Source organism: Lagopus muta, chromosome 1 (assembly GCF_023343835.1).
Source record: "Lagopus muta isolate bLagMut1 chromosome 1, bLagMut1 primary, whole genome shotgun sequence".
Lineage (NCBI taxonomy): Eukaryota > Metazoa > Chordata > Aves > Galliformes > Phasianidae > Lagopus > Lagopus muta.
In genome coordinates, this window is record NC_064433.1 from 32,677,736 (window position 1) to 32,695,753 (window position 18,018).

At 45.4% G+C, this 18,018-nt stretch overlaps 1 protein-coding gene across 1 annotated transcript in view; it reads right to left on the reverse strand.

Annotated features, from left to right (window-relative positions):
- The window catches only part of PPM1H (protein phosphatase, Mg2+/Mn2+ dependent 1H), a 132,992-nt gene extending 116,966 nt beyond the window's left edge, over positions 1 to 16,026 (reverse strand). The window contains exon 1 of the mRNA XM_048947874.1: positions 15,717 to 16,026. Coding sequence (XP_048803831.1) covers positions 15,717 to 15,952 — 236 coding nt within the window. The 5' untranslated portion in view covers positions 15,953 to 16,026. The remainder of the gene's footprint in view (positions 1 to 15,716) is intronic.
- Between the last annotated feature and the right edge of the window lie 1,992 nt (positions 16,027 to 18,018).

Sequence of the window (18,018 nt, forward strand, 5' to 3'; positions counted from 1 at the left end):
ACCTTCATATAGGATTATCACATAACCACTCAATTATCACAAGCACATAAGGGAATTATCTAGTTTATACACTGTTTTTAATTACTCAGTATAAAAAAGCCCAGATTTGAACTAAGTAGTAACAGTTCAACAAAAGCTCCTAAGAAGCAAGACACAGCCATCACTTAATCTCTGTCAAAACTTCCTCATCTGCAAGAACAGCACAGAAATAAAAACACACAATAAGGAGCTTTAGCAGAGACCCAAACCAAGAAGGTCCCAGAAGATGATACAGTATGTGCTTGCAGCAGGAAAATTGTATGCATCTCTATTTAGAATATGCATGTGCGTCTGTTTGCTCTAGATGCATGTATAATCAGCCTTACTATAAATTAGAAAACATGAAGGATTAAACATCAATTGCTTGTCCTCCTACACTTCCCATCTCTCTGCCAGGTCCTAAGAAAAAACAGAAGGCCTGGTGGCAATGGGTGGAAACAGACTCTGAAATCAGAATAAGAGAGGAAAATAGGCATTTTCATTCTGTAGCAGAAAGAGAATGTCTAAGAACCGTTTATGTTTCATTCCCAACAAATATCACCATATTCTGGAGCTACAGAATTCTTTTGGCTTTAACAAGAATCTGAAAATGCAGCATAAAGAAGAACCACTAGAATTCAGAGTTATAATTAACATGACGATGGATGCTCCACTATTATGCAAGGAGTTGTTTCAATACTACAGGAGCATCTCATATTGTAACTATTTCTGGGAGACTAGGAGAATTTTACACAAGCATAACCTTTCGCTAACTACACCATCTGGGAGCACACAGGCAGCACTTCATTCCATTGGCTTTTTTCCAGGAGACTTACAGTAAGTCTGTGGTATGCTTCTCTTTTAACAATCAATTAGAGGTGTATTTTATTTTTGATTGTGGCTTAATATAGCCCACTATCAAAATAATATTAAGGCAGATCACATCTCCAGACAGCAATAGCATTTTTTATGAGACCAACCGATAGAGTTGAAACTTTGATCAGTATTTCCACTCCGGTGTGCACATATTTCTTGAGAAATGAACAAATGCAGAAAACCTCAAACTAAATATAGATAAAGATTAAAAATCAGCAGGAAACAGCTTGCTGGTAGAACACAAGAGTCAATGGTGTCAATAGCTTGTGAGATGACAGAAAGGACACACTAGAAAAGAAGGGAGAAAAGCCGGAGAGAGAAGTATAATTACAAGCCACACCATTAATCTGTTTTGCTTATCTAGGGATATCCCTACCATTACGTATGCAAGTGTATCTCTCCCATTATCTATTATGCATGAAGTTGCAGGAGAACTGCAACAAGTTTGATTTCTCAGGTTCTTATTTGTGAAAATTTTTTGTTTTCTTCTTTCTGCTGTTTGGAAAAACAAACAGATCATGGACAGGAAGACTCTAGAAATATACTAAAGATGACTTCCCACTGAAAAGAGTGCGTTCCTGTCCTTTGCCAGCTGTCTAAGAAAAGTATCTGGGTGTCAACAGCTCTTCAGAGTCACCCACACAATTCCCATGATGGCTCCTATTGCTCTAGATACAGTCTACTGTATTCAGAGCACAGTAGGCTTCAGGGATTCCTACAGCTCTGTCCTCCAAAGACAATGTGAGTATGTGTTATTCTGACACAGTTTGGTTTCACATTTATTGTTTTTATCCATTGCAAGTCTGTGCCTCGTAAAGGCTTTGATAAGGCTGATGGCTGTTCCGAGGGCTCAAGGAGCTATGGCAGAAAAGGAACGTGGTTAGAGGTAATGGAAACACTTCTTCAAAGTTCACTTTTCTGATTCTGGCTGAAAAATACTCACTGATCTATCGTGGTTAATGAAGTGGGGCTCTCCTTTGGAACACAAGTTGGACATAACCATCTTACTATGTGTTTGATTGCCTACTGGCTTCATGGAGGAAGTTTTCCTGGTCTGCAGGTTGAACAACAGAATCTCAGCAAGGTCAAAGCAATCAGTGTGACAACATTTCTTGTCCTCTAACACTCCACTTTGCAAGTGAAATGGACAACACAGTCAGGCTGGACATCTTAGACTGAAAGTTGACAAAGAATAATAATAATAATAGTAAATAACATAAGAGCTTGTCCAACTGCTTGTAATCCTGCTCATAATTCTGCTCTTTTATGCTGTGTTTTGCCACAATCAAAAATGTGAAAGGTCATGAAGAAATGTAATTCCCAAAGTACACTTGCCACATCAGGTGATCAGTCCAGCTGGGAAACAGAGTACTCTGGCTTTTCTACTTAAACAATACTTAAAGAGTGGCAGCACTTGTAGATAAGGATATAATTAGAAGTTTTTTGTTTGCTAAAAGCAAACAGTGGGGAATTTCAAGTGAGCAATTTGATGGGAAGGGACAAAGGAAAGTAACAGGCAAAAGAAAACAAAACAGTCTCCAAGATGTGTTGGATGCATTCTGAATGGGGAAAGTATTTTATTCCCAAGAAGGACTGTGAGATTGTCCTTAAGAACCTGACTAAAACAGCCTGAAGACAGTATAATAATTTCATCCTCAAAACATCACTTAAGAGGTCACAGCCAACACATACTGATCAGATCTATCCTCTAAGCTGTGGAACACATTTCCCGACTGCTACCAACAGGTAAGGTAGACGTTCACACACACAGTCTGCATTTGTTATGAAGCAACACTAATAATAGCCCTGGACTGCAACGAGTTGCCAGTTTTTTATTTTCAGATTTCTAAATCAAATTTCTATCGGTGGACACATTTCATTCTTTCAATAAGAAATACAAAAAAAGTGATAGACAGAAGTCAGCTTTGCAGTCACATCACCCCTCTGTGCAGGAGGGAGATCAGCAGATGTCCTGCAAGATGCATGGAAAGACCGGGAGAAGCCAATGCTTTTTGCAGTGCATCCTTCTCCTCAGCTGAAGAGCATAGATGCAGCTTCTTACTCTACAGCCGTGTGACCACCAGCCCCCTTTGTCCACACAAAACTCAACAGCACTGCTGCAAAATAAAAGCTTTTGCAACTCTCCATCCCCTACTGCTACAGGGCAGTAGGTAAACAAAGGAAAAAGAGAGGGCCTTTCTTATAAGCACATCAAGTCCTGGTAGAAGAGTAATCACAACTTACACAGCAACATAAGAAACGCCTAACACACTTCCATATCTCAGGTATTTGTTCAGATTTCACACAGTTTCAACTAAAGCAAGATGAAACTCTTTCATTCCCAAGTTTGCAATCACACTTCCTCCCATATCCCCAAAGGTTTACTTTCTACAAAGCTCATCACACAGCTTCCCAGGTTTATTTGCAATTTAATTTACAACTGACTTTGCTGAAGAATATTGTGTGAGCAATTACCTGTACATAAAATGTGTTTCACTATTTCAGATGTAGGAGAGTAATAGCTCATGAAGACATTCTAGCAGCAGCAAGCAAACGAGCTTACTACATGTCTGCTGTATGGAAACCCCACCGTGTTTTTCCACTCCCTGAAATAACACTGCCCCTATCCCTGCCTACACAAGCATCCTTTTAGTTCCAGGTAAGATGAGCTCTCCTGCGAAACGCACTGTTGCTCCACATGTGACTTACTCCCCTTGCGCTCTGCATGATAGGCTGCTGCCATGCCAGGTGCTCTGTGCTGCAAGTGTCTGCCTGGAGAGCAAATCCCACCTGCTCCATGCTGCTAGCCAGCATAACTGTTTCTCTGGAGATAGTTTGGTTCCTTCAGGCCTTGTTAAAACACTCACATGGGAAACAATTTTCAAACTCCAGTTTCATTTTAAAAGTCAAGCCAATCTTGCTGTTCCTCCAGACAGAGCTATTTTGCTGAATGCTTCTGACTCACCCATTTGCTACTCACACACCTTTGTGCTACCAGTCTTGTAACCTGCCTGTAACAATGCTCGACTGTTTATTGGAGCAGTGTGTTTATTTTTGCCAAGTCCTTTCCCTGAGGCAACTCCCACGAGGTTGGGGAGGGCGGTGTGGAAGTGCACAGCTCCGCCATGCTGCTGGAGGGCTGGGGATCTCAACAGCAGATCCAGACAGAGAACTGAAAAAGGACAGCTGTTCCCATATATAAATATATATTTCCTCTGCTTTTTTGTTTCAGGAATGCTAGCTAAAACATTATACAAGAACAAAAAGATGAAGAATCAGATGTTAGAGATGTTGGAAAAAGCTCTTATTTCAGGATTCCATAAAATAAGCATATCCATCTTCAAACAAAAAGTTACTTTCTAAGTTATCATGGACTACTAGAACAAAGATTTCCAAGCCCAACCTTACAAAAGGACTTCAGTTTAAGAAAGAATTCCCTCCCATTGCAGAAAATCTATATGCTGCTTTTCAGTACAGTTTGTGCTGCTTTTTTCAGTTTCTTTGCAGTCTCCGTGGAAGAGCCTTCTCCCACACGTTGGACTGACTGCCATTCCTAACAGAAACGCACCAGGGAGAGTTTTCATGGCAGCTCAGCTTATGTCCCCCAGTGGCACCCTGCTTTCAACTGCAGACTTGCAATCCCCAGTGAAAGTTTGAGAAATGCCAGGTTAATGAAGGAATGAACCCAGCCATATCAGAGCAATTTATGGCAATTAATGCATTAATAGAGTCATCTGCCAAGCAGCAGAGCATCAAAGGTTATATCTTCCTTAATATAAAGGAAAAAGCCCCTGGGTTTTCATGACACCTACCTCTAACATGAGTTTCACTGACCGATCCAAGACCTCTGGGCACCATGAAACAAAAGGCCCAAACCTACTCAAGTGGCCTGTCACCACTGTATGTCCTCACACAAGGACTTCTACCCATATACTCCAACTTGGAGAGAAGCGTCATCTTTCATTACTGCTTATGGCCTGTGATAGATGTTTCTATTCCTGTTAAAACTTCCCTGGTACAAAAATACTTCAGGTTACCTTCAAAGTGCTCTCTCCAGCTTTCAAAGGCTTGATTTCTGTTCCCATTTCCCAATTCCTCTGAACTTACTAACTGTTTTTCCACAGTCATTGTTTCTCCATTTTAGCTTTCCCCATATTTAAGTGTGAACACTATTCTCAACTGTGCTTTAAATGCAACCCATTGCACCCCACTTCCTTTGCATTCTAACATTTTGTTCGGCTTTTGGACTATACCCTCAGCAACTATTTTGGGTAGTTCTTTTAAAGGATGCTAGAGAGGCTATAGTAGTTTCACACCACATACCTACGTAACAGCTGTTCACATCATCCTAACCAACCATCCCTATGTTTCTCCATGATTAAATCCATCTAGTTAATTCACTTAGTCTTTCCAATTTCTTCAGGGAATCCAATGAAGTTTCAAGAGGGAAGAAGAACAAAACCATTTCCTTCAACTAACTGATATTTCTGTTTTTATTTCTTTTTTTTTAAGGTTGCATGTACACATGACAGCCCTAGGAGATTTGCTAGCAGTAGAGGAAACTGTGAGGGAACGCATACATAGAACTTCAGGTCTGTAAGCAACTGTGAGCAAGGCAGCATGCCTTACACTGTAATTAAACTATCTCATAATTTTTACTCGTAAAGAAGGCAGTCTGGTACAACCTCTCCAAATATCAATTTGACTACTTGTAGCTGGTGACTGGATGTGCATTACAGCATTTTGTTGCAGCATAAATTCTCCCGCATCTCCTACCTTCTCCAAGCCACACTTATTTTCAATTTATCCAGCCAATGAACAAGATGTGAACAGGGCATTTTTCTGCCTGTTCCCACAGCTACCTCATACCTCACCTGTAATGTGCCCTGGAAACAAGGACAAGCCCCAGTAATGGCAGTGCTGGGAGCCCCTGCTCCCAAAAGCTACCAGCTGACAGCACCCAACCTTCAAATGATGTGGCCTTGGAAAACCTTGATCTTAGGCTGCACTTTGCACTTCACACAGCAAAAAGATGATATTTGCCCTCAGAGCAGCTCATCATTCGTGCTGGGGCTGACAATACACACGCCAAGGTATTTTCCATTCTTTTCATGAAGAGCCCCACCTCTCCCTCTCTAGCAACATTTCTAACACCTCATACCAACCTCTCAACAGAGGCTAGCATACTCACTCCCTTAATGCTGAAAGGAAAAACACATGCCCCAGTGGGAAAAAATTCCCCAGGCCATTCATTCACTTCAACACAAAGCTGCAGTTTTATTACCAGACAGTCCTGTCCCTTGTCTGCATTAAATAAACCAGAATACCAATTCTGTCAGCAGCAGTAACATATTAGCAAATAACAGGATCCTAATGTAAACCTTGGGGCCTACAAAACTCTAAAGAGCAATTTGTAGTTTACCTGTAAGCTGTTTCTTGCCCATGTTTATACATACACGTAGGTACCTGAAAGGATTATGTTCATTCTGTGTTTCCACTTACATACTCTTAGTTTCTTAGTTTCAGATTTCTAAACACAGACTAGAATCTAAGTGCTGACTATGAGTTCATTTCTGCCTTGCTGCTAAGTTTTTTTGCCCCCAAGACAACCAGCTGAGTAGCAAAATCTCAGCCCCTCCACAGAAACCCTATAGGTGCTCCACAGAGCTAGCTGGTGATGTAGGCATCAGGCATTTCTCTCAAACCAACCAAGAATGGGATTACAGTTAATCACATTAGCCTAGAACTTATTTTTTTTTCCTGTAAAAGCAGGATTACAGCCTGAGATAAGGAACTTCCCACATTCCTGCACGCCAGCTGCATTCTTCCCGACTTCATTTGATTAACAGCTAATAGAATTACAATCCACAGACCTGGGGTTTTAGTGGATTATGCAGGAGGAGTTGCAGAAGGCGCTTGCTCGGCTGTAATTCCCAGCTTTGCACTACTGGAGTGGGACAGAAAGACCTTAAAATGACATTGAGAAGTACACTGAGGAAGCCCCAGCCTAAAGAAGTGGTCATCTACATTTTCTTGTCTATCTTATTTCCTGAAAATATCGCCCTAGAGCACATGTGCTTGATTTAAATTTTCGCCTTCAAAAGATATATGAAAATGGTTGAAAATCTTGGGTTATTTCGAGAGAAGGGTGGAAAGATGATGGAAAAGTTTGATTTATATTCTGCAAAATGGAAATCGCTCATTTCAGACCAATAACTCACAGTGTTATGATGTATGCGATGATTTAGGCAACAATATTCATTGGAGTTAGCTTTATTATCACTATTTTTCACTTCTGAGCACCTACCCAAACACCTGAATCAAAAGGCGTGCTCCATTCCCCAGCAACACCACACATGCAGCACAAGCCTACTCTATGGCTTTTAGAACTTCTGAGGGGAAAACATTACAAGTTTGAACTAAGATCCAGTGTGTAAGCCTCTGGAAAGAAATGGGGAAAAAAAAAGACTTATTTCCTCTTTCAGTCAAGACATCTACAAATAAGTGCAGCAAAGAGAAACAAGAACTAGCTTGAACTGAGTTTTAGAGTCAACCTCAGCAGCAAATTTTAGTATTCACTCCTAAAACAAACACCATTAAAACAGACTTGGAAGAAAAGGCACTTTCTCTAAAATGCTGTTCTAAAAAAAAAAAAAAAAAAAAAACACCACATAAGCCGTAATTTAAGGAACCCAGTCTTAATGCACAAGCTTCTGCAAAGCATCACATACTGCTGAACAAATAAACAAAAAACTAAGATCAAAGAGTCAGAATGCCAAGACACTTGTACTGAAACAGAGCCAGGGGGATTAATGGGTTCTCAGGGGCACTAACTCCCCTGCACAGCCACCAACGCCAGAGGTGCAGAGAAGCAGACTTCTGAGCACGTCTGTGCTGTTCAACAAGCCCAACGCGTGCAGGATGTGACAGGTTGAACACAACAGATTTCACCTCAAAATGGATCAGGAACTGCAACTGTTGGGCAGGACTTGGCTCCCAGTGGCTACCCCGGGGACTGCAGTCATCTCAGGAGTGCTCTTCCAAACTTGATACTACACGAAGGCTTGCTTACCACGCTCAGACTTCCAGCTTCTTGTTTTCTCCTCCACATGACCCATCAAAAAAGAAAGAAGCCCACAGCCAATGATAAACAACCTTCACTCAATTAAGGGGAATGGGGGGAAGATAAGAAAATAAAATAAAAATCAGTGGCACTTTAAGAAACTCATCGACCTTCACTAAAAGTGAGTCTTCCAATATCCAACAAAAAGCCTCCAACTCAAAGAAGCAATGTCTATAGTGCTACACTTCTAGATATTATACCTACACAACAAGACAAAAGCTTAGGCCCAATCACATGGTGATCTGCTGCAGCTGAAGATACTAAGATCACAGAGGAACCGAGGGGTAATTTCTTGTTTTTCTTCCTTGGACTACCCCACGGGACAGAGCAGTGTCCAAGCCAAGAGCTGAAGAGCTATTCTCTGTCCCAATTCCAATATGAGACTCCACCAGAGATGAGACCAATAGTTGTTTGGTAGATATTTTACAACATTACAACAACACACTGTGAATCATCTGCTTCCAAGGAAGCCTCTAACACATACCTAAAGACAAGCAATACTTAACCTCAATGATTCAGTGTTGGCCAAGACGATTAAAAAAAAATCTGCTTGGCTGGAACTGGATTTCTTTCACCTCTCTGCAGGGAACTTGGAGAGTAGAAATTATCATAACAGGCCACAAAGGACACAGAACAAACTGGGAAATTTGAAAGGGCTCACTGCAGGAGCAAAGGCACGGTGAGATATTGCCTGTCAGTGCCTTTGAGTAGAGGGTAGGGACACAGGCAGGACAATACAAAGGCCACCTAGCTGTAGGACCTGTGGTTTAACAGAAGAATTAAACTGAAAAGACTTTGGAAGGAGTGCTATGACTACAACAGGATCCCAAGACAATCTTGCAGACCTCTTATGGTAGTCCAAGTACACTTTGCTGCAGCAGTCCCGAAGCAATGGCATGCAGAGTGCCGGAGTGTGGCCTGCAAACCACCACAGACTGACACACAAAGGGCTGTGAAAACACACAGATGCTGTCCCCCTCCCCAAACCCACTGTTCATGGCATAAAACAAGCATTTCTTTTATTATAGCAGGAACCCACTTTTCCCCCAACCCTCCCTCCTTGAAGAGTGAAGATGGTCTGACTGCACAAAGTCATGGTATCAGGGTGTCATCACAGTGAAAAGCCACGATGGAGGACCCATTAAATCCCTGCCTTTTCTGGTGAAGCTCTGGGAAGAGCATCACCGCAGTCATCAAGTCTGTGGCCACACAGCATTTGTGCATTGCAAATGCAACCTTTGGTATTAAACAAAAGAAAGAGAAGGGAATGAAATGAACACAATGATCAAATACAGATCCCAAATGAAGAAAATGGCCGCACTGCGCCAGTTGGGTTTGGGCTGGAAGGGTAGAACAGCTTTGTGGGCTGAGCACTTGAAACCATGACCTCTTGTACTCCACCCAATGAGGCAACAGCAAATCCACACGGGTTATTGCCATCTATTCCAGGCAGCCATCCTGAACACAAACTCCACTTAGTGAATGCAACTGGCCAAGTGGGAACCGAGTCTTACAAGTCACTTTCCTCTTCCTGCTTCATTTTTAGCTTAATTAAGAAACAACAAAAAGCACAATTCACATGGAGCTGGAGTTGCCCAGGAAGACTTTCTGGATTTTAGAACACCGTGTTCAACAGAGAGTCTTACAAGGGATGTAGCACAACACAGAATTGACTGACCAGTCCTTAGAATCACAAAACATATTCCCTCCTCATATACTTCACAGGACTCATCACTGGGATAACTGTGCTTTGCAGCTCTGCTTCCTTTCAAGGTCGATACAAGCATGTTTCATCTGATCACACTGATGCGCTGGAAGAGGCCCACCCTCAGGGGCAAAGCCCTGTCACATTTCTTTATGGCATGCACCTTCCTGAGCAATGCAATGCAGCTGTATCCCAGGCAAAGGAGCAAGATGGAGTGTCCACCAAACACTGATGGTGCCTCCTCTGTATTTGGGAACTGAGACCTAGTGAGCTCCTCAGACAGCACTCCTCCTCAGCCACAGGCCAATGGCACAAGGCAGCACGGAGGATGGATTTCCTACTTGCCTCTTAGAGAATCATGTGCATGCAATTCAGACAACATTAGAACACCAGAGCACATGATTTACCCTCCTCTCCCCATTAGTTCTAAGAAATCAGAGACCACATAGGAAAAGCCAAGCACACAGAGGCAGGAAAAATCGTGTCGTCCAAGCACACAGCTTTGAACTCAGGACATATTTTCCACATGCATATCACACCCTCTCACCAAAGCTCATCCTCACTGCCTCAGTTTCTTTATCTGAGGAAGCAGAACATTTGCACATGTACGTTTTTCTCAAAGGTTATTCTGAAATTATTATTTGCAAGGCACTCAGCAAATTAGAGGCATTACATAAATATTAAATGTTATGGTATAAGCTCTTACACAGGGAGAGGGATTTCTGAAGCTCTTACAACTACCATGAGGTTCCCGTAGGCTGTTTTTTATGGGTCCAGGTTTAAATAAGTTTGGCAATGTATATTAAAGTTAAGATTACATTATGCATAAAAGAATAATTCATTTGCAGGAAGAGCATTCAGCCTACTTTAGGTACACAAATGGGATTTGAATTTTTAGCTCATCCATCAGGTCCTACCCAGCCGTGTGTTCCGAACTACAGAAAGAATAAAGGAACATAATTTTATCCAGATGCGGAGAAGAGCAAACAAAATTTTAAAAAGTTTAAAGGAAAGTAATTCATTATTTTTGTGTATTTAACCCAATGAAAAAAGACAAACAGAACAAGACAAAAAAGGCATTTCTCTTTCTGGGCATGTTATGCCTCTGATATCTATACCAAACAGAGCACAGAGAAAAACCTGTTTACATGCAGGGATGAGTCATGCTCCCAGCTGATGGTTCCAAAACAGGCTCCCAGTAAGGAGAACCTAACCTGCAACTCACAGGAGCCAACCGCAGAGCTTTCGCCTGTTAGCAGCAGGCAATGGGATCAGGATAAGAGATGAAGAGCAGCAAGACCTGTGCTGACCTCCAGCACTGACATACTGTCCGACTCAGGACAAGCAATTCCTCCACTTTGGTTTATCCCACCTCCCAGCTGCGAGAAGCTTTTACCTGCCTTGAACTTCAGATGGAAAACTATCTCTTTGTTACCCTAGCCCTGACAATGAACAAGTTTTATCTTGATTGTGACAACCTAAAATTTAGGATGGCCAAAAAACCCCTCAAACAATTTCAGTAAAAAGCATTCACACAGTCCCTCACGTACACTCATTGCCTATAAACTAACACAGCACGAGAAGACATGATGCAACATCACCAGCCTTACAAAACAACTGGTACTTAGAGTGGAAAAAAATCCATAAGCTTCCTTTCTCCCTTCTTCATTCTCAACTTAAGGTATTGCTATAACAATGCACCTTAGTTACAAGGCTGCAGTAGGACACAGCTGTAATATCTCACATACGATTCTGTACCCATTATGGGTCAGCACACAGAGAAAATGTAATTGCTGCTGCATGCCTGCAGAGCAGGGAAACCACAGCATCGCTAGACTTCTGAAATGTAACATTATGGAAAAAAGAGCCTGGACTTTGTGGCTCATCAAGCAAAAGGCACTGCTGGGGTAACAAACTGATTTTATAAAGCCAGTACACACACACACCACAAAAGCCTACTTTCTGCTTACCTATTATAACTTGGAGCTGTGCAGATATCTAGAGCATAATTCAGAGATTAAAGAAGAAAAGCTAAACAAGCCTTTGCATAAGAAAGCACAGACAACATGACTGAGCCTCCTTCCAAGTTTCACTTAATCCTGTGTTTAAAGTGCTTTTAATAGTGTTCTTTGATAGCCTCCAAATGGACCTTAGGAAGGTAAGAATAGAGAACAGAGAGAATAGCAAGTGATACAGAAAAAGCAAATTAGAGTCCATCAAAGGACTCATTATTTAGAACAGCAATTGCTGCACTGAGTTCTGGACAACCACATATGAACATTCACATACAAAACAGATGAAGGATATGGCTGAAGTTTTGCTTTCCTTACACAAAACATCATTTGTTACAGTTTCTCTGTAACTTCACCAGAACAAGGCAGACCATTTCTTTGTCAATTGCCAATCTTGGATCAATCATTTTGCACGCCACACGTAGTCAGGCAGGAGGGAAGACTGCTCCATCCCATTCATGCTCTGCTTTCAAGGTAGGAACAAGATAGACAGACAGAAAGGTGAAAAGCAATGATACAGGCAGAGCTCAGACATGGGTGAATGCTATCTAAGCCACCTAATGCTACACACTCCATCCCTACTGCTGCCTATACGTTTTCAGAGTTCAGCACTGAGGCTGATAGCAGCTTAGCAGAAGCTCTGCAAGGTTGTAACACTAAGAATCAGCACAGAAAGCAGCTACAGAAGTATTCCTCGTGGCAGCAGGGCAATCCAAGCAGCAGCTCAGCAAGCAGCTCATGGTGCAGCCCCACAGCCCTGGAGCACAGCTGCCTGCAGAGGGCAGGGGGCAAGGAGCAAACGCAGTGTCAGGCAGGATTCTCCCCTTCCTCAACTGAAATAAATCACTTCTCAGCAAGTAGCAAGCCTCAGCCTCCTTAACCCCTCCCCTCCCCCCCCCCCCAGGATTAAAGGCAGACTTAAAGGAATGTTTACTAACAGACTGCTCTCTCCCTCAGCCATTCCTAATAAGTATCAACTAACCACATTCTGCAGATATGCTAGGGATGCCCTTGATTCAAAAAGTATTCCTAAGCAAAAGGATACCTGTAAGAACAATCAAAAAGCTTCCCAGATGTAGGATACAATGTTCATTTTGTTTCTACCCAGTTTGCTGGCCGCTAGAAGAGCGCCTGTGGCATAAGAGCATCTTTCTTTGAAACATCTACCAACAGCCTTTCGCCACTCTGTAGAACAGGATGAACTGGGCTTCAGTGTCTCAAGTCTTCCACCCAATAACAGGAGGCAGGACAGATGTTCCAACAGACAGCTTTCAGTTTGCTCACTAAGCAAAGCCAAATCCCTGTGGGATTCCTACTGAAATTTCAGGAAGTGGTGATGTTTTATCCCAGCACCAAGTATGCTTCTGAAGATTTCATTTGCCTGCTACATGCTTTGCATAACGATTATACCACTAAAAGAGTGAAAGCTAATAATAAAAATTAAATGCTAATTTACATTTGACTGCATAATACCACAAAGATAACTTTTTTTTGAAATTACTTACTTAAAATATGACATGGATGAGCAACATTGCAAAAATATTTATTACGAAGATGTTCAGTACAAGCTAAGCAAGAAAATGGGGAGGAGGAGAAGGAGCAGGGCTTGCTCCGGTGGGACAGGGCTGGTGAATAGGCATGTGCCACAGATGCTAAGGAAGAGAAGTAAACAACAGGATGAACTTTTCTACATAAGGTGGGAAGGAACCCCTGTCCTTAGGAACCAAAAGTACAAAAGAAAGTCCCTCGAAAAAATGACCTACTTTGTGGACTCAGACTGCTTTAGTCACAGCACAGGAACCAGCTCTCATCCTGAAGTGCCTTCTGATCTGTTCTCTGGACATAGCCTCCTCCCAAAGACAGTAGGGCAAGCACCAGTGCTGGGCATGGAGCATAAATCCTCCGCTTCCTACTGTGTGCATGGCCCACCATGGCTGGCAAACACAAAACAAAGGCAGAACATACTCTCTCCAGGATGAAATCCCCATCTTTTAAGCCTACAACAAACCTCTCCTTAACTTCAAGGTGTCACTGCTCAGAGCACCTGCTGCCAACAGCCTGATGCAACACAGCAAACCACTGCCCCGGGCCCATGCCACAAGCCACTAGTGAGGATATCAACCCTTAGTACTCCTGCAAGTGCTCATTTGCATTGCACTAAGAGGCAAACTGCTCTGCTAGTTTCCATAATATAGATGCTAACACAATGCTAAGTGATGGTATACAAGTACTTCCTCCCCCACATTCCACTAGCAAACAAACTTAAAAATACGTAAAAGAATCATCTGACCTTCCTGCTATTTTCCCTTTTCTCTATTTAATTCAAAGGCATTCCAAAAGGAAAACTGATACTTAGAAAATATACCTCCTAGTAACTCCTGCAATTATTTTCAGATAGCCTGGGAACAGCTCAAGAGGGGAGAAGAAAACATCAGATTTGGCAAAACCCAATTTTGCCCCTATCTCCTTCTTATTCTTTGCATGCTATGTCTGTGGCACTGCTTTGCCTTTGGCTGGCAACGTAACGTTGGCAGTACTGCTTCCTTCTTCACTCCAGTGCCATGAGCGCTTTGACATCTTCTGGTTGCAACCAAAGCCCACATTGGGGAGCAGACGGATGTAACTGGGAACAGCCTGACAGCACTTTTGATAGCAAGGAAGTCAATGCTGAAGTCAGTTACTGCAACCAGGGCTGTACAGGAGAGGATGAGGCAAGAAAAGGGAAACAACCAGGTGATAAAAGCAAAGGCTGATCTCTTTTCACACGGATAGCAATTGGAATGGAGGCCAGTAACTTAGTTACACCTCCCAGTTCACTCAGTTGCTCAGAGCTCAGCAGAACACCTGTATGAGAACAGTCCTGGCACCCTCATGGACTGCCCAGGCTGCAGGCAGTGGAGCTGCACACACCTGGGCCCACAGCCACAGCCACCCACCAAGAGCCACCGCTCCACACACAAGCTAAGAATAGCAGCACTTACTGATTTGGTAAAGAACTGCATTTGAGGCTCTATTATAGCAGCAGAACAATTAGAGCTTACTTTTAAACATTTAAACTTAGAGTTCCTAGGGAATTTGCTCAGTAACATATTCAGTTCTAATGATCTGAGGAGAACAGTCTGATTTGAACTTCTGTAAGTCTCCCCTCTTATTTGCGTGTCCCCAGTGATGCAGCAACTCATACGAACCTTTTAAATAAGGCTAGCAATCACTCATCAGCACCTCACTGCAGTTTTTGCAGGAGCTTTATTAAGAATTCACATATGCCCAAAGAGACGGTGCCCACACAGACCAGCATGGACAAGCTGAGCCAGTGAACTTCGGTACGATGCCAGCTGGAGTGACATGGAGGACCAGGAACGGCCAAGACTTGGAGACAGCAGCAGAGAGAAGCCGCATCCTCAGACCTACTCCCAGCATCGGGGGGGGGAGGGGGGAGTCAGGTGCAAGGACGTGTGCTGCCCTGCAGCTGCTCTGCTGCCAGGGGGTGAGGAGCCACGGCCAAACGCTGCCCTGAGTCCGAGGCTGTTCGTGTTTAGGACTACTACCTGGTCCCGACCAACGCGGTCGAGGCTCGCGAAGGTGCCCCCAGCCCGCCCGCGCTCACAGGTAGGGTGAAGCAGTTACGCACGCACCGAGCCGAGGTTCGCCACCAACGGATTTCTGTCCCCGAGCCATAAGCGAGCGCAGTCGCTCCCGGCGGTTCCCCATCTCCGCCGCAGCCCCGGTACCAAAAGTCGCCACCCCCAGCCCTCCCGCAGCCGCCGCTCTCCCATCCGCTCCGCGTCTCCCACACGCCCAGGTACGGAGCCGCGGCCGAGACCTCCGCACGGCACCGCGGGAGCTCCCTCCGCCCCGCAGGCCCGGGACGGCTCCGCCAGGGCACGGCCGATAGGCGCCGAGCGGGACGCCGAGCCGCGGGGCTGCGGAGGCGGAGGAAGGGCCGAAGGGAAGGGCTCCACCTGCCCGCGGCCGTACTCACTCCGCGTAGCCCGTGGTCCAGGGCAGGCGCCGCGTCTCCTTGCTGAGGATGAGGATGGGGCGGGCGATGTGGTCGGCGGAGCACTCGACCTCGTCCGGGGACAGTCCCAGGAACTCGGGTCTCCCGTAGGGGAAGCGCAACGGCAGGTCCGCGCCGCCGCCGTGCTCGGCGCCCGCGCTGCCAGCCATGATGCCGCCCATGAAATTGGCCACGGCGGACTTCACCCGCGTGAGCATAGTACCGCCGCCGCGCAGCGCGGGGAGCGGCGCACCGGCGGCGGCCCCGCCGAGCTTCCGCAACGGGGGCCGGGCCGGGCCGGGGCGCGCGGTCTCAGCGTGCGCGGGGCCGCGGGCTCATTGCGGCAGCGGCAGGTCCCCCCCCCGCCTCCCGGCGCGGCGCCGGCTGAACTCAGCCCGGCGGCGGCTGCTGAGTCATGTGACAGCGCGGCGGGATGCGCCCGGGCGCTTCCTGCTCCTCCTGCGGCGCCCGCAGGCTCCGGGCGCACGCCGGGCACGGGCCGCCCCCACCCTCCTCCCGCCCGCCTCCCGCGGCGGGGGCGGCCCGCGGCAGGTGCGCGGCGGGCGGGGCCGCTCTGCTGCCGGCGGCGGCGCGCAGGGGCCAGGGGCGGGGACGGGCGGGCGGACTGTTACCTGCGGGCTAAGCGCCTCCGACCCCTCCCTAAACACGCTGAGGTGACTTTTCTGCAGAAAGGCTTCGCTGTGAAAAAGAGGCGTGGGGGTGGAACGAGGCCTAAAGCGAGTCCTGCAGCCGCCTGCCGGCAGGTCCCCATCCCGTCCCCGGGGTTCGCGTCTGCAAGGATGCTGTGCAGCCCCCGGAACTATCTCGTGCACAGCCAGGTGCTCGGGATGCTGTCGCAAGAGAATACTCACATAAAGGGCAAGCTTGGACGTTTTCAACTGTGAGAGGACACAGAAGTTGTAAGCCCTTCTTGCTTAGCTGTGCCCTATTGACAACATCGTGTTTGTTCACCTAATCCCTAGCAGACCTGCTGCCGGCGGAGGCCACCCAAATGTATGGAAAAGTTGCAGGGTTGGGTGTGCCAAGCTTTGGGAAATAAGGGCAAGAAGAAGGCAGCAAGAGCATTCAGAAAGTCTGTCCCCTGCAGAGTGGCTGCATATGTGCCCCATTACATCACAGTGCTCTTGAGAGCTGTAAGTGATCCCAAGGCAGTGCGACCTTCGAGCTGAGATGCAGTAGGCACAGCTGGCTGTGAGGGTGGCACCACAGTGGTGCTGAGCAGGGAGACGAAGGTTTGTCACAGCAGGGCTGGTGGGAGGATCAGCTGCTGCCACGTCGGCTCCTGCCAGAACCAGCCTGTACATGCCGAGTGCAGGCACAGGGTGGGGGCTGAGCTCTGTGACTTCCTTCCATCGCTGGTTATTAATCAACATCCCGATAGCTGAGTTTCAGTGGGGTCCCGATGCTTTGTGTATGGACATGAGGAGAGCAAGGCTGTGCAATAATTCCCAGCCTCTGCAACAGAGCTGTCTGTGAATGAATTTAAAGAACCAGGAGGAGACCAGTGAACACGGATACGACCAATGTGTCCCATGCTACTTGAAGGAGAGTTGGACAAATATTCACTCCAAATTAATCATCGAAGATACACATGTTGGTTTGGGAGGCTGGAGGCTATGTTTCAGATCTCTGCTTTAACACTTTCCAAGACTGAGTGATATTCTGAGGAAAAGTAAATCTCTCCTAGATAAAAAAAAATGCTTGACATTAATAACTCAAGCTTTCTGTTTGTTTTGCTTTGTTTCCTGGTTATATTGCAACACTTTACTTTAAAATAAAAGAAATAAGAAAAAAACTAAAGACTTGTTAAAATGTGGTTGGGATCCTTTATCTGGGGGCTGTAACAGGCAGCTATTCATCCTCATCCATATGTTACAGAGGAAGGCAACTCTGAGGTGACCAGAAGCCCTTGGGCTGCTCTCTTAACTGGCCAGTGCCCAGTCCAGCTCCCTGCCAGGCCCTCGTGCCTGAGGATAACCTCTTTCATGTCTGCTGGATGGTTTTCCCTAGTGCCATCCAGACTGTTGTCTGAGGGAGGCAGGAGTGACAAGAGGGACGTGAGCAGAACTGAATATGTGCCGTGAGGAGGCTCCTAATTTCTGTGTAAAAGTATAGCTCCTTTCAGCTTATCACACATACTCCTGGGTAAGCTGTGCCAGCTGACTGAATTATGCAGTAATAAAAAATTATGCAGTAATAAAAAAAATTATGCAGTAATAAAAAGTAAAAAAACCCACAACCTCAACAAATACCACTGACAAGA